The 12646-nt window shown below is 41.3% G+C and overlaps 1 protein-coding gene across 2 annotated transcripts; it reads left to right on the forward strand.

Annotated features, from left to right (window-relative positions):
* Positions 1–5049: 5049 nt before the first annotated feature.
* LOC112561441 (proteoglycan 4-like) lies at positions 5050–11187 on the forward strand. Of its 2 annotated transcripts, XM_025233944.1 has the most exons (7): positions 5050–5228; positions 6187–6283; positions 6524–6678; positions 7134–7251; positions 7668–7832; positions 8267–8437; positions 8779–11187. In XM_025233944.1, exons 3-7 carry the CDS (start codon positions 6535–6537, stop codon positions 10344–10346), a joined length of 2166 nt encoding a protein of 721 aa, XP_025089729.1. In that variant the 5' UTR covers positions 5050–5228; positions 6187–6283; positions 6524–6534; the 3' UTR covers positions 10347–11187. The 2 variants fall into 2 exon arrangements, with proteins under 2 accessions (XP_025089729.1, XP_025089730.1); XM_025233945.1 differs by lacking the exon at positions 6187–6283.
* Positions 11188–12646: the final 1459 nt, after the last annotated feature.

Genomic DNA, 12646 nt, shown 5'->3' on the forward strand with positions numbered 1-12646 from the left:
AGTTGCCCCTCCATGCTTTTCCAGACGACATTTCGCCAAATCTGTTTTGCCTCCAATATCTTACTCGGAAAAAACAAATTCCATGAAATTGCAGTCTGTACCATCTATTATATTTATCTACATATATACTACTTTAAAAGTAACAGATCAACCCTTCATTTTCAGCGTGAGATGAACTAAATCATTTCATTAAAGTCAAGAACTATATAATACTGTACAGTTCACATAATGGAATTATTATTCTTTAAGTATTAATGAAACAAACTAAAGATCCCAACAGAAAATGTCTTAAATGTGTCGGTTCCCCAAAAGCCATAAAAACTGGTGATTTATGAAGGTTATCATGCACGTTAGACGCACGTGTGAACACCGAGTAAGTACTGGAGATTTTCCTTTCCTTTCAAATGATTTCTAGAAATTTATTTGTTACCTAAGTATTTTCACCTGATATTGGAGGAAGGTGGGACGTTCTTTTTGTCCTGCGCGACAAGTTTATTCAGTGTGTATGATATATATATAGGCCGTCATCAGAGATCATAATTTGGAGATTCTTAATTGAAGTCACAAAATAATAATAATAATAATTAACGCTTATTTATGTATCGATTTTCTTCATCAGTAATCGAGCTCAAAGCCCTTTTCATCCATACAGGCGCCCTCAGTACTAGCAGGGATGGGGAGTAGCTGTAGCCTAGCTACAGCTACTGTAGCCGGCTACAAATTTTGTAGCTTGTAGCTTAGCCGGCTACAAATTTAAAAAAAGTAGCTTGTAGCCGTAGCTACATTTTAGAAAGTAGCTGTAGCTTGGCTACATGTTGGCTACTTTCACGACTGTAGCACTCTAGTAGTGTACAAAGTATAATGTCTTTGGGTTGTAGATTTGCATCTATATTCCAGAATGTTCAGCACGGCAGCAATGTAAAAGATAGAATGTCTTTGTGCGAGGGAGGAAATGATGTTCAACAATGTAGCAATGTTCAAAAATGTCTTTATTGCGACGAAATAGAATGTCAGTGCTAGAATGTTCGAGGGGAGGGAGAATAAATAGCAGGGCTGACAGTGGTGTGGGACCTCTTTGTGAATTGGAGAGAGAGAGAGAAGTTAGGCCAGCTGCTGAGAAAAAGATACTGAATTAAAGAAAACTTCAGTGTGGAATTCAATCTCTGTGTTATTTCTGGTACGACAGCCACTCTACGTAGCCATTTGACGTGTTGGTTACACGACCATTCGTCGACAGCGTGTCAGCAAGACGACGACAGCCACTGCTCTCACTGCTCGGTGTGTTGACAGCCAGACACCACGTGTCTCGCACGCTCAGTAACCGGAAGTACCGGGTCGTCCATGTGGCGGGAGCGATTTGAAAAACGAAGATGGACGTACCCATCAATTTCCAGCCTTATTTGAAATTTTTTACATTTTGCGAAGCCACAAAATGTGGGTATAGTTTCAAATGCAAGAATTGTTGAGAGATAGTTCAGTCTGGCAGGACTTATCATGACAAAAGCTGCGCACAAGGGTGACAGACAGCAACTTCGAGGCCAAAGTTCTGGTCAAATTCAATTCCATGAAGGACTAAATGTAGATTTGTTTTAAGGTTACCGGTACACTCCAAAAATTAAAATCCATATTTTAAATATCTTTAAGGCTTTTTAAATATAGAGTAACAAACTAACATAAATATAGCACTTTAAAACTGTTTTTGAGTATCTAAAGTGAAAATTGTGACTTTAATCAACGTTTTTGTTTCAAAACGTACAAGCATTTAAAAAACAAATTTACACAATACCATAAGTCATATACCAAAGGTTTTGGTTTTTTTGTAAACTACAGGCACTGATAAGAAAACTGATGCATAAGGCGTTTTGATATCTCAACATTTTTAGGAGATATAAAAAATCAGACATGGTACCCCCCGACTCAGTGTGAATGTGGCAATTAAATATTAAGAAAATATTTAGAAAAATGTTAATTTTATCAAAAGTAATGTTTATACCATATTCTCAAATGCATCACTTTGTAGCTTATGCATTTCTAAACAAAATTGCAAAATTTTACTGCTGTAGCACAAGCCAATCTTGAGAAATATGTTTTTATAGTTTAGGACTGGATGTCAAAAACGACAAACAGAGAAATTCAAGCTTAAAGATTTAAAATAAATATATCTTGTATCAGATCATTTTTGAAAAATATATTTCAGTGTTTATATGCTACATTTGACATCCTACTATATAATTAAAGTCTATTCTAGTATACCAGGACTATACTTTTCACCCTATCAGCTTTTGGAAACAATTAGTTTGTGTTCCTTTCTTTGTTTTCAGTGTCAGTGTTAGAAAAAAATGCCTTATGATCTGCTTGCCTAAATTAGATTAAGCAGTGTTTTACTTATATTCCATGCAAACTCATTTATTTCAATGGTCTGTTGTTCATTGTCACAGTATTGATAAGATTTTGACATTTTTCATCAGCACATAACCTAACTTATTGAAAATTCCACCAGGTACCTGATACTTAAGCATCTGGTTAGTTTTCATTTCTAAGTAATAGGGAACAAATAGTTATAGAAAACAAATGTTTATCGGAAAACTTATATAATTTCTTTTGTCACTAAAACAGGATGAGGAAAAAGATCCAGAAATGTTTAATATAATCGTAAAATACGTGTACTTATTGTGTGAAAAAGGCCGGGGGAGGAAGGGTGCAAGGAATGAATGAAAGCATTTATGGATTCACTAAATAAAATTGTCGGTATATCGCAGTTCTCCGTTTCATTATTATAATAAAAACTTTGTAAAGCAAGTAATAGTGTTTTGTGTGTATGTTTGATGTTTGTGTATGTTGCTACAGCCAGCTGGCTACAGCTAACTTGTTATAACATCACGCTTTTAAAAGTAGCCAAAAGAAGCTGGCTACATTTTAAAAGTAGCCCAAAGTAGCTGGCTACTTTTTGCAAAATTGTAGCTGTAGTGTAGCCGGCTACATTTTGAAAAAAAGTAGCTGTAGCGTAGCCGGCTACAAATTAAAAGTAGCTTGCCCATCCCTGAGTACTAGACAGTACTATATACCACATCAAAGCCGGTTCGACCATTAGAGGCGCCTATAATAGGCCCTGGGACCCAATAACGGAGGTATAGGCGCACGGATGGGTTCGATCGCCGTTTATTAATTTTTTTCTTCTTTTTATTACACGCATTTATTAAATCACTATATGTCGAATTTCATAATCGATTTTTTTGCTCTCTTCCCTTCGTCCTAGAGGTTTGAAATTTTCACAAGTCGCTCATTTAATTCCGGTGACAATGCAATGTTAAATTTAATTATTTTCTGCAGTCCAAAAGTATAGTAGAACATTTTTTAAATTAAATTTTCTATGAGAAACTTATAATCCTAGTTAAGGGAGATATAGGTAACTGCTACTGCAGGAGAAGTAAACTATAAGCTATCTCGCCTAATCGATTCTTAAGATGGGAATAAATATGTCACTAAAACGAAAAATTAATAACAAAATTCAAACATGGAATTATAGTTTCTTCCCCTGGATGATTGCATTTAAAAAAGAACCCATAAAATAAAAGTCGCAGCCCTGTAGAGACATGAACTTTGTAAAATAACTCTAGCCCGCAAAACCGTATGTTTTTATTAGAGTTCCCTTGCATGTCACACGGTCGGAGTGATGGTCAGCTTAGAAAACACACGATCTGTTCCGACTTTCAACTCATCCATTAATTCATGTAAAAAAAAATCAAGCCTTTTGTGTTATCTAACCCATAATGAGTCTGCTCTCTATGTCTAACTTGACAACTGTTACAATGGAAAGGTGGAATGGTGGTGTCAATGACATTAAAGCATAAGAGTCATCACATCACACCGGGCGACACAGTGCCTGTCATAACAAGTGGAATCCGGGCTCGTATGCACAGAAGGTTAATTGAGTTTATGACAAAAGAATGGCGGCGATGGCAAACACTTACTTTTGCTGCATGCTTGAGCAAACATTCACTCACAATACAGTCGTCGGAACAGTGGTTATGGTTCACTGACCCAACAACCAGCTTGTGCTTTATTCATCTCTGATTGAAACTTTCCACGGTCTACCAATAGTGTGTACAATATTTATGCGCATCGAAGCAATTAAGAAGGAAAAAGAGCAGCCGTTGAGTCTGTGTAACAAATCTATCACCAAAGGTAAATTTAGTATCCCGACATTTTGCATCAACAGAAAAAGCGGGCAACTGTCATTTTGTTTCTTGCGCTGTTTGATCCTAGTGGATTTCACGACTTTTGGAACAACCTCATGGCCTAAAACATAACGGTCATTATGATTTGTGGGATTTGTATGACTTGGAGGAAATTAGGGGATCAAGTACCGTCAACTGACGCAGGAGTAATGTTAGCATTACATATAAATAACATATACATATGTCAAATAACATATAATATATACTGACTCCCAATGTGAATGAATGACCACTAACTTTGGGGGTAGCCAAATCTTCAAACATCGCCCAAGTACCGTACCGATTATTTATCCTTCCATGGACAGTAGATTCTTACCTGCGCACAGAATGAGGATACACGTTTTTAACTCTGCTCACAAGCCGTGAGAATACGAGTATTCATGTATCCATTTTATCATTTTGTGTGTGTGTGTGTGTGTGTGTGCACGTCGATTGCTGAAGATTTGTGTCTGGTAAAATGAAGGGGCAATATATATGTCCACGGATCGTGAAAATTATCATACTAAGCTAAAATTATCCATTTATTTGATCAAAAAATATCTCTGGTGATTTTGAGGTAATCAACGCCAAAAACTCACACTGCAGTAAAACAACAACAACAACAATAATAAATAAGGCCCCTCTATATGTGCTTCTTACATAAAAACAAGAAAAGAGTTGCGACCTGCAGCTACTTAACATGGGAGGGCTGAAAGTAATATTATACAGTAATGCAACATATTATTAAAACTTGCAGCAAAGACCGTAGATATCGTTTATGTACCGTTCATGCCTGCAGTGTGAATACATCCTGTAACCTGAAGCCGCTGTCTAGTCGAGTGTGTGTATGAGGATGGGTGGGGACTGTACCGTCGAGTGCATTCCGCGCCGGGTGCAAGCGAAGTATCGGGTACGTCACGTGGTGCAACAAATCAGAGAAGGCACCAGCACTCATTCAATGTGTGTTGTTGGACGTGGATGTCACACACTCCAGCTCGCTGAACGCGTAAGGTAAGACTAACGACTAAGAGCTTTTCTGACGATAAGACACCAGTAGAGATGAGTGCTTATTGCTTACCAAAGATGATTCATTTATTGCTCAGAATAAACAACCATGTTAGGGAGGTGGGGGGGGGGGACAGACAGGCAGATTGTGGGTACTGTGTGTTGTCTGTCTATTCTCTGTTGTCTACTAGGGATATCTTACATCTCAGTATAGTGATAATCGCTTTTTAGTTGGTAAATACCGTAGATACTTCGAGAGTAATAAATGCATGTATATAACCTACATATTGAAACAGTTACATATCCTCTCATAACCACACACACACTGACACGCCTCGCTAAAGCACGTGTACAGACATAGACACACGTCATGTGCTAATTAAGAAGACATTAGTACAAGGCTACAGTTAAGGTAACGGAAAAATCCAGTACGTAACCTTCCTTGTCAAGCGTCACAAACCATAACGTGTACCTGACATTTTTCTAATCGTTTTAAACCCGCCTGTGACTGATGCCAATGGTGCGTGTCGTCAGACCTAGATTTTTTCCCAGGTAGCTTAGGTCTGCTCCACGCTGTTCTAACTTTCTCGATAGATATAAAATGAACGGCCACAATGGGTGGAAAGAGGGAAGGAAGAAAGCTGAGTGTTTCCAGAAAAATGTTCCACTTTCTCTGTACTTATCGTAGGTATAGTAGACCCTTCATGTTTACCTCTACAATGTGCCAGGCGCTACTTCTTTATTACCACTGCCAAATTGCATGCCTTGGCTGACAAACAAACCAGATAACACTTCCTGGTTGTCAGCCATCTTGTCATTACCATTCTTCTCTTCTCTACCCGCTCCCCCAATAAACCCACCATACTGTTACTTCTACTGGCTGTGAAGTAATACGTAAGCTATGCTACATTAAGACAGAAAAAACTACAGTGTTTATACAACCTGTTTATCTTTACTATAACAGCACAAGGTGACGAGCAAGGCTCACCTCCGAAAATACCAACAGCAGCAATAAAACAAACCTCTCAAGGAAGACAGTGATAGTGAAGACATAAATAAAGGTATTCAAAGATTTATCTTAATCTAGCTGTACCCCCTAAGACAACAATGAAATCTGATAACAGCTAGAGTACATTCCCTGACACAATACTTCAGACCTGATGATGGGATGTTCCCAATGACACACATAGTTTGGATGAGTAATGGCTACAGACTGTACGGTATTTACAGCTGGTAAGACTAGAACTGCGACCTCCTCCTGTAGTTAAGTGTCCACATGTCCACTACTTTACTGTTGGCAGACGATAAAAGCATGGCGGAGTTTGTGTTCCGGAGGGAGGAGGAGTGGACGGCCAAAGACCTCTACGACACCTGGCGCACCTCTCTTCCTGTGCTTGTCATCGTCAACAAGGGTTTCTACGGCAACAGGGAGGAGTTGTCCTTTTGCACAGGACAGGTAAGCTGAGCATTAGTCAGTCGTGATCATTTCAGTTTCAGGGCTAAGCTTCACCTCACAGCTTTGCATCATTCGTTTGAGAAATGGAAGAATCGAATGAGAGACATTTCTTAGCTTTGACCTCAATGTGATCCTGATACGTACTTTTCGATACCGACAATGAGAAATTGAAGATGGATGTGTGTCGAAGTTGCCAGAACTTTCTTTTATTTATAGACATATATACATATAGTTTTATTTATGTATTTTTGTATAAATATCTCGTTTTTCCCGTACCGTTAGGAGATCGACAGGCAGGCAAAGCGAGTGCACGCGTGGGTGTTTGAGTGAGAGTGTGTTTGTCAGTAAGTGAAGGAGAGATCATGCTATCAGACATGTTCACATGGGGGTTGGGGGACGTTCGCACAGCTGCTGTGTTGTGTAATTATTGTAATGCGTTTCGTTGCGTGTTGCAGGTGCTGTTGCTGCACAAAACCGACGTGCAGGAGCGCGCCCTGGTGTACGACAGGCAGGGCAAGACCTTCAGCATCCCCCTCGACTACAGCCACTACTTCGCCGCTAACGACTCACAAGGTTAGCTATAGTGTCTAGAGAAATCCTTTCAAATATGTTGAGTTTAACGTACAACCGAGCGAATTTGTACGCGCGTGTACACTACGTAGACCAGCAGCACAACAAACTCTTACTATCATAAGGCACTTCCCAGAATCCCGTTATGTTTGCCTGACGATTTGCAGATATATACAACTAAATTCATGGCTTAAAAGATGAGTTAAGATTTAACTAGTTAGGAGAATGAGACAGACATGGTACAGCAGAGAGAGAGAGAGACAAAGAAAGGGCGATGTAGAGAAAGAGGGTTACAGAGACAATAATGGTGTGGTCAACAATAAAGATAAAACGTGTATCTAACGATGATGACGACTGCAGGGACCGCGATGATTTCTTTGAAAGAAAAGGTAAACAAATCTCTTTCTACAATATTGCAGAGGAAATGACCTTGCGGGATATTATCGTAAAACACGGTGTGCCTGTGAGGATTCGGTTCGCGGAGTCCGGAGTTCATACCAAAGAGAACAAGTCCCTGTGTGACACCTTGAACGTGGTAGCTGTTCTTCAGGAACCTTTCTTCTTGGCCAACACGGTCAATCAAGGTTAATAATAATAATAATAATAATAATAATAATAATAATAATAATAATAATAATAATAATAATAATAATAATAATAATAATAATAATAATAATAATAATAATAATCGCCATTAACAGTTAAGTAGTATGAAAGAAATACAACCACCTACCCCTCCCCCAGCAGGCACAGGATTCATCAAAACGGTCAACATCATGAAAATAGTGTTTTGTATAAATACCGCTAAAACAAAAGAGTGTACGACTTACAACAGGCTGCAAATGTACATTCACTGATAAAAACAGGGTAATCTTCCTAGTACAAGTTTTCACAGGATTGCTGTGGACTCGTGCTCAGATGTACAAGATAAGATCATGTGATTTTAAGGTGCCAGAGTAAGAAAACTTCTAAGCTTAAAGGCAGCACCAATAGTAATGACGATTTTGACTGATGACAGGGAGGCTGTTGGAATCGGTGATTACCGTGCCGTTGTACCTAAAGGAAGTGACGTTTTGCCGAATAACGGATCTAGTGGACAAAACTCGTTTCACTAGCCTCCAGGACTTCATGGCTTCCATAACTGAGCAACTTTGTCAAGTTGATTTCACTGCGGAGTACGGTGACAAAGGTAAGTTTCATGGCCTCCAGGACTAAGCAACTTTCTCAAGTCAATTTTACCGTGTAATTAAAACAATAAAGGTGTGTCATGGTCTCCTTCATTAACGACTTTGTCGATTTCTCTGTGGATTACAGCGACAAAGGTTTCATCCTCTCTCGTGGTCCTGTAATATCATTATTTTGACAGCAGTGGGGAAGTTTCTAGAAATTGTAATTGAACAAAAAAGACGGAGATCTATTCTAACCAGAGTAAATGCAGTGAAGTGAAAAACAAGCACGTACAACACGTACTCACCCTCAACTCATCTCATCAACCAGTCAAAACGTCATGAATTTTTCTTTTATCTACAGAGATGGTAAAACTTTCAGACAAAACCGTGACTCCATCAGCCAACATTTATCCAGACATCGAGACCAACGTCTACATTAACATCAAACAAACAGGGTATCGTCAACCTCCTCCACCAAGACCCAAAAGCACATCAGTGATACCTGAGAGCAAAGCAGGGAAACCAAAGCCTCATCTACCTGAAGGGCAGAAGGAGGCACTGTACATCAACATCAACCGTGACCAGGTGCCACACGCAAACAAACTCCCTCCTAGCACACTGCGCCGTCCTCCGCCCCGTCCTTCTTCCACTGTTGCAGTGGATGAACACCTGGACTCTTCTACCACTGCACCTGAGGAGCAGAAGGAACAACTGTACATCAACATCAGCCGTGACCAGATGTCACCAACAAGCAAACTCCCTCCTAGCACACCGCGCCGTCCTCCGCCCCCTGTTCCGGTTGATGAACACCTGGACTCTTCTAGCGCTGCGCCGTCAAACGCTGAGCAACAAGGCGTCAAATACGACTCCAGTATCTACGAGATTTCAGAGCCTGCGAGCGGCCAGACACGCGTATCGCTGGTTGAAGAGAGAAAGAAGGTCGTGCACAAACTTCCCACAAAACAGCCACCCATCGTGAAGTCTGAGCTTGACAAAGCTTTAGCAAAAAGACGAGATCGCGCTCGGATTGGAGACGCAGGGTCCGTTCCCAAAACAGAGGCTGAGGCTTTTAAATGTAAAAAGGCTTCGGAAATTCCCTCAGTCGCTCCACCAGGGGTTGTGTCTCTGTCTATGAGATCAGTTGGCGACGAGTCACCAGTTCCTGTGGTATCTGCTCCGCCAGGCTCAGCGGATGGCAAAGAAAGTATTCCAGATGAAAAAAGATCCAAGACTTCAACAGAGAAAACAGCCATTACCGCCCCCAAGCCATCAGAAGCAGCACCTCCTGTGCTCAATAGTAGCATGAAGCCCCTTGCCATGACACCGTTGAAGACGGACGTTATGGCGGATTCCAAAGAGAAACGAAAGATTCCCAAATTATTCGGAAAGTCTGAATCGGAGGAAGGCAACGACAAACCCAAAGTCTTGCCGAAGCCGAAGATAGGTCCGCTGTCGTTCGAGCCTGTTCAAATGGAAGCTACGTCGGCAGCGAGCGAAAGTACGTATGTCAACCAGCAGCAGATGGCCCTGATCAGGCCCACCATCAGTTCAAAAATAACCGAGACAGACACCTCTAGCCCCAATGGCCTCGAGCCCAAACCCCCTGTGACATCACAAGCTACCAACGCGAGCGGTGGAGCGCCGTCAGTGGAGAAGTCGGGTGCATCACAGTCCAACTGTCTAAGAGAGACCAACGCCGACGAAAAACCTTGGCCTCTGACTCTGAAACAGATGACCATAGCTCAGGTCACAGATGTTCTGTCGAAACTAAAGTTGGAGAAGTATGTGGCGAAATTCCAAGAGGAAATGGTCGATGGCAGTGTATTAAGCCGGCTGAATGATAATGCTCTTACCACAGACTTCGAAATGCGCCTCGTGGAAGTGGCTCGCTTGCGGTCCTTTGTAGAGACAGGGAGGATACCGATGTAGTCTTGGCTTTGTAGAGACAAGAAAAGTACCGATGTAGACTAGGTTTTGCAGAGACAGACAAGATAGAGATGTAGTCTTGACTTTGCTAGAGACTGAAAGTCATCTGAGTTTAATGTTATTAGAGATTGCTGATATACAAAAAGCTAGATCAAATCTTCCTCACAGAAACCTGTCAGGTGTCACTTTTTGCATTTTTGGTGTTTATACAACCTAAACGGTTTCTCTGGGTGGCTCGTGAAAAAGATTTGTTCAAAGAAACTACAGGACATTTGGAGCTATGTGATGTAATGAACACTGGCAGACTCAGACAATTATGTCATCTTTCCTATGAATCTTGGGGCATTTACAAGCAGTTTGTAATTATCATCAACTCATCGTACCGAATATGTACATCTGTAATGGAGCTCTTCACTCTAAACTCCACATTTGATACTGATCTTGCTATGATGGTGATATCTAATCAGCTGTTGGAGAGTGATGTCCTTTTGCCTAACCGACTGGTCTGTCGTTTTGTCTCGTCTGTGGATCTACGTCGAGTTTTGGTTTCTCCTACTCATCTGTGATGTTTGTTGTGCAGTTCGCCTCTGTTATTTGATGTTCTTCAGTGTTTGTGCTGCCTCATTTCTTACAACAGACATTTTCCAGTAACGGTTTCTGTCTCCCTTTCTTCCATCTTGCTTTGGATTTTTGATTTACCGGATTTTGTGCTTTCTTTACTGACACTTGTAGTTGTTCTAGCATTGTAGACATTGTGGACTAGTGTGGATCATGACGCTTTCCATTTACTATTTACGAACCACGTACGTTGCTTCATGTTGTGTAGATTAGATTCTGGATCTATGCGCGTCACTCTGTCGTCTGTTGATGAGATGTTTATGTGTGTGTGTTTTGTGAGTTTGTGTGTGTGTGATCCTGCATGTGATTTCTGCCTGCATGTAGCTCACTGCTGTCGCCTTCACTTCTTCAGTGCCAGGCCCTATCTCTGCTCTCAACTGCAAACTCAATCTGAACTCTAGGCCGTGGAGAGCCAGCACGTGCCCCGCGACAGACGTGTTGCTAAAACAAGTAGCTGGTCAAGTTCATAGATTTAAGAGTGACAAGAAGCTAAAGACAAAAGTTATGTCAGATAAATCAGTAAAAACGCATTGTGCTTGTTCCTAATCTCAGATATCTAATTCTCCACCAGCAAGTCAGCCTTACGACATCACCTCCCCACCATCGGCAGTAGACAAGGTGAAGGTCGCTCTCACCATCAATGAGTCATCGTCATCAGAAGTGGTCATCGTGCAGTTTGACAGTGGGGCCTGTGTCTGTCAGCTTTATACAGGAATAGACAAAGGTCACAAAAGATACAACCACAGTGCATCTAGCTCAGCACTGGCCGAGAGGACTGCAGGTGGCTGTTAAACGGACTGATGTAGAAAACTGTGATCGCAAGAAAGAAGTGGTATTAACCAAGCAGCTACAACACTGGACTGTTCTCCCTCATTGTTGTTGTCTGTTATGGGCTATTTCACAGAGATCTGCTGGAGCTAGCGGTTACATGTGTCTTGTGTATACAGCTAGTCGTCACATGTATCTTGTATAGAGAGCTAGTGGTCACATATATATATCGTGCGGGGTGTACTGCATGCTCGGGAACACTTGCATAGCAAAGGTTTCATACTTAGGAGTGTGAAGGCTACCTATCTTTTAATATCAGCTATGTCTCACAGGCATGTCTCACTGGCCTACACAGCTCTCTCTAAGTCGGAGCGTAAATTTGGACAATGGAAACACTGCAAAGTCTGGCAAAGACACGACCGAATGGAGGTCAGTCTACCGGAAATGGGTATTTACTGCTCCGACCACCTTTTTAAGGACATGGATACCTTTGCCATGCTCATCTTCAATAAATTGAAACTTTGATTTAAGCTATCCCCACCCACCCGCTCGCACTACCAAATCCTGTGGCCTTTGTCCGTTCTGGCTTCTCCAGATCTGGCCATCTAGCCCTACAATCTACCACTGGTGTTGGTCCAGTTCCTCAATGAGTTGTTTCACCTTGACATACTAGTATAATGTTGAACTTCCTTATGTAGACAGCTGTGTATGTAGAATGGCTCCAGTCACACACATTTGGTTGTCTTCATTATAGGCCTTGCGGTCGTTCCTGATCCAGGCCTTCATAGAGCGGGCTCAATATTTCGTTGGCGTTGTCTGTCCATGACAGAAGTCTTAGGCTTATGTTCAGTTGGCGACCATCTCCTCTCAAAGTGGAGACAGATGTGCACATGCTGTCCTATTCTCCTAAACAGGAA

The sequence above is a fragment of the Pomacea canaliculata genome, linkage group LG4, assembly GCF_003073045.1.
Source record: "Pomacea canaliculata isolate SZHN2017 linkage group LG4, ASM307304v1, whole genome shotgun sequence".
Taxonomy (NCBI): Eukaryota; Metazoa; Mollusca; class Gastropoda; order Architaenioglossa; family Ampullariidae; genus Pomacea; species Pomacea canaliculata.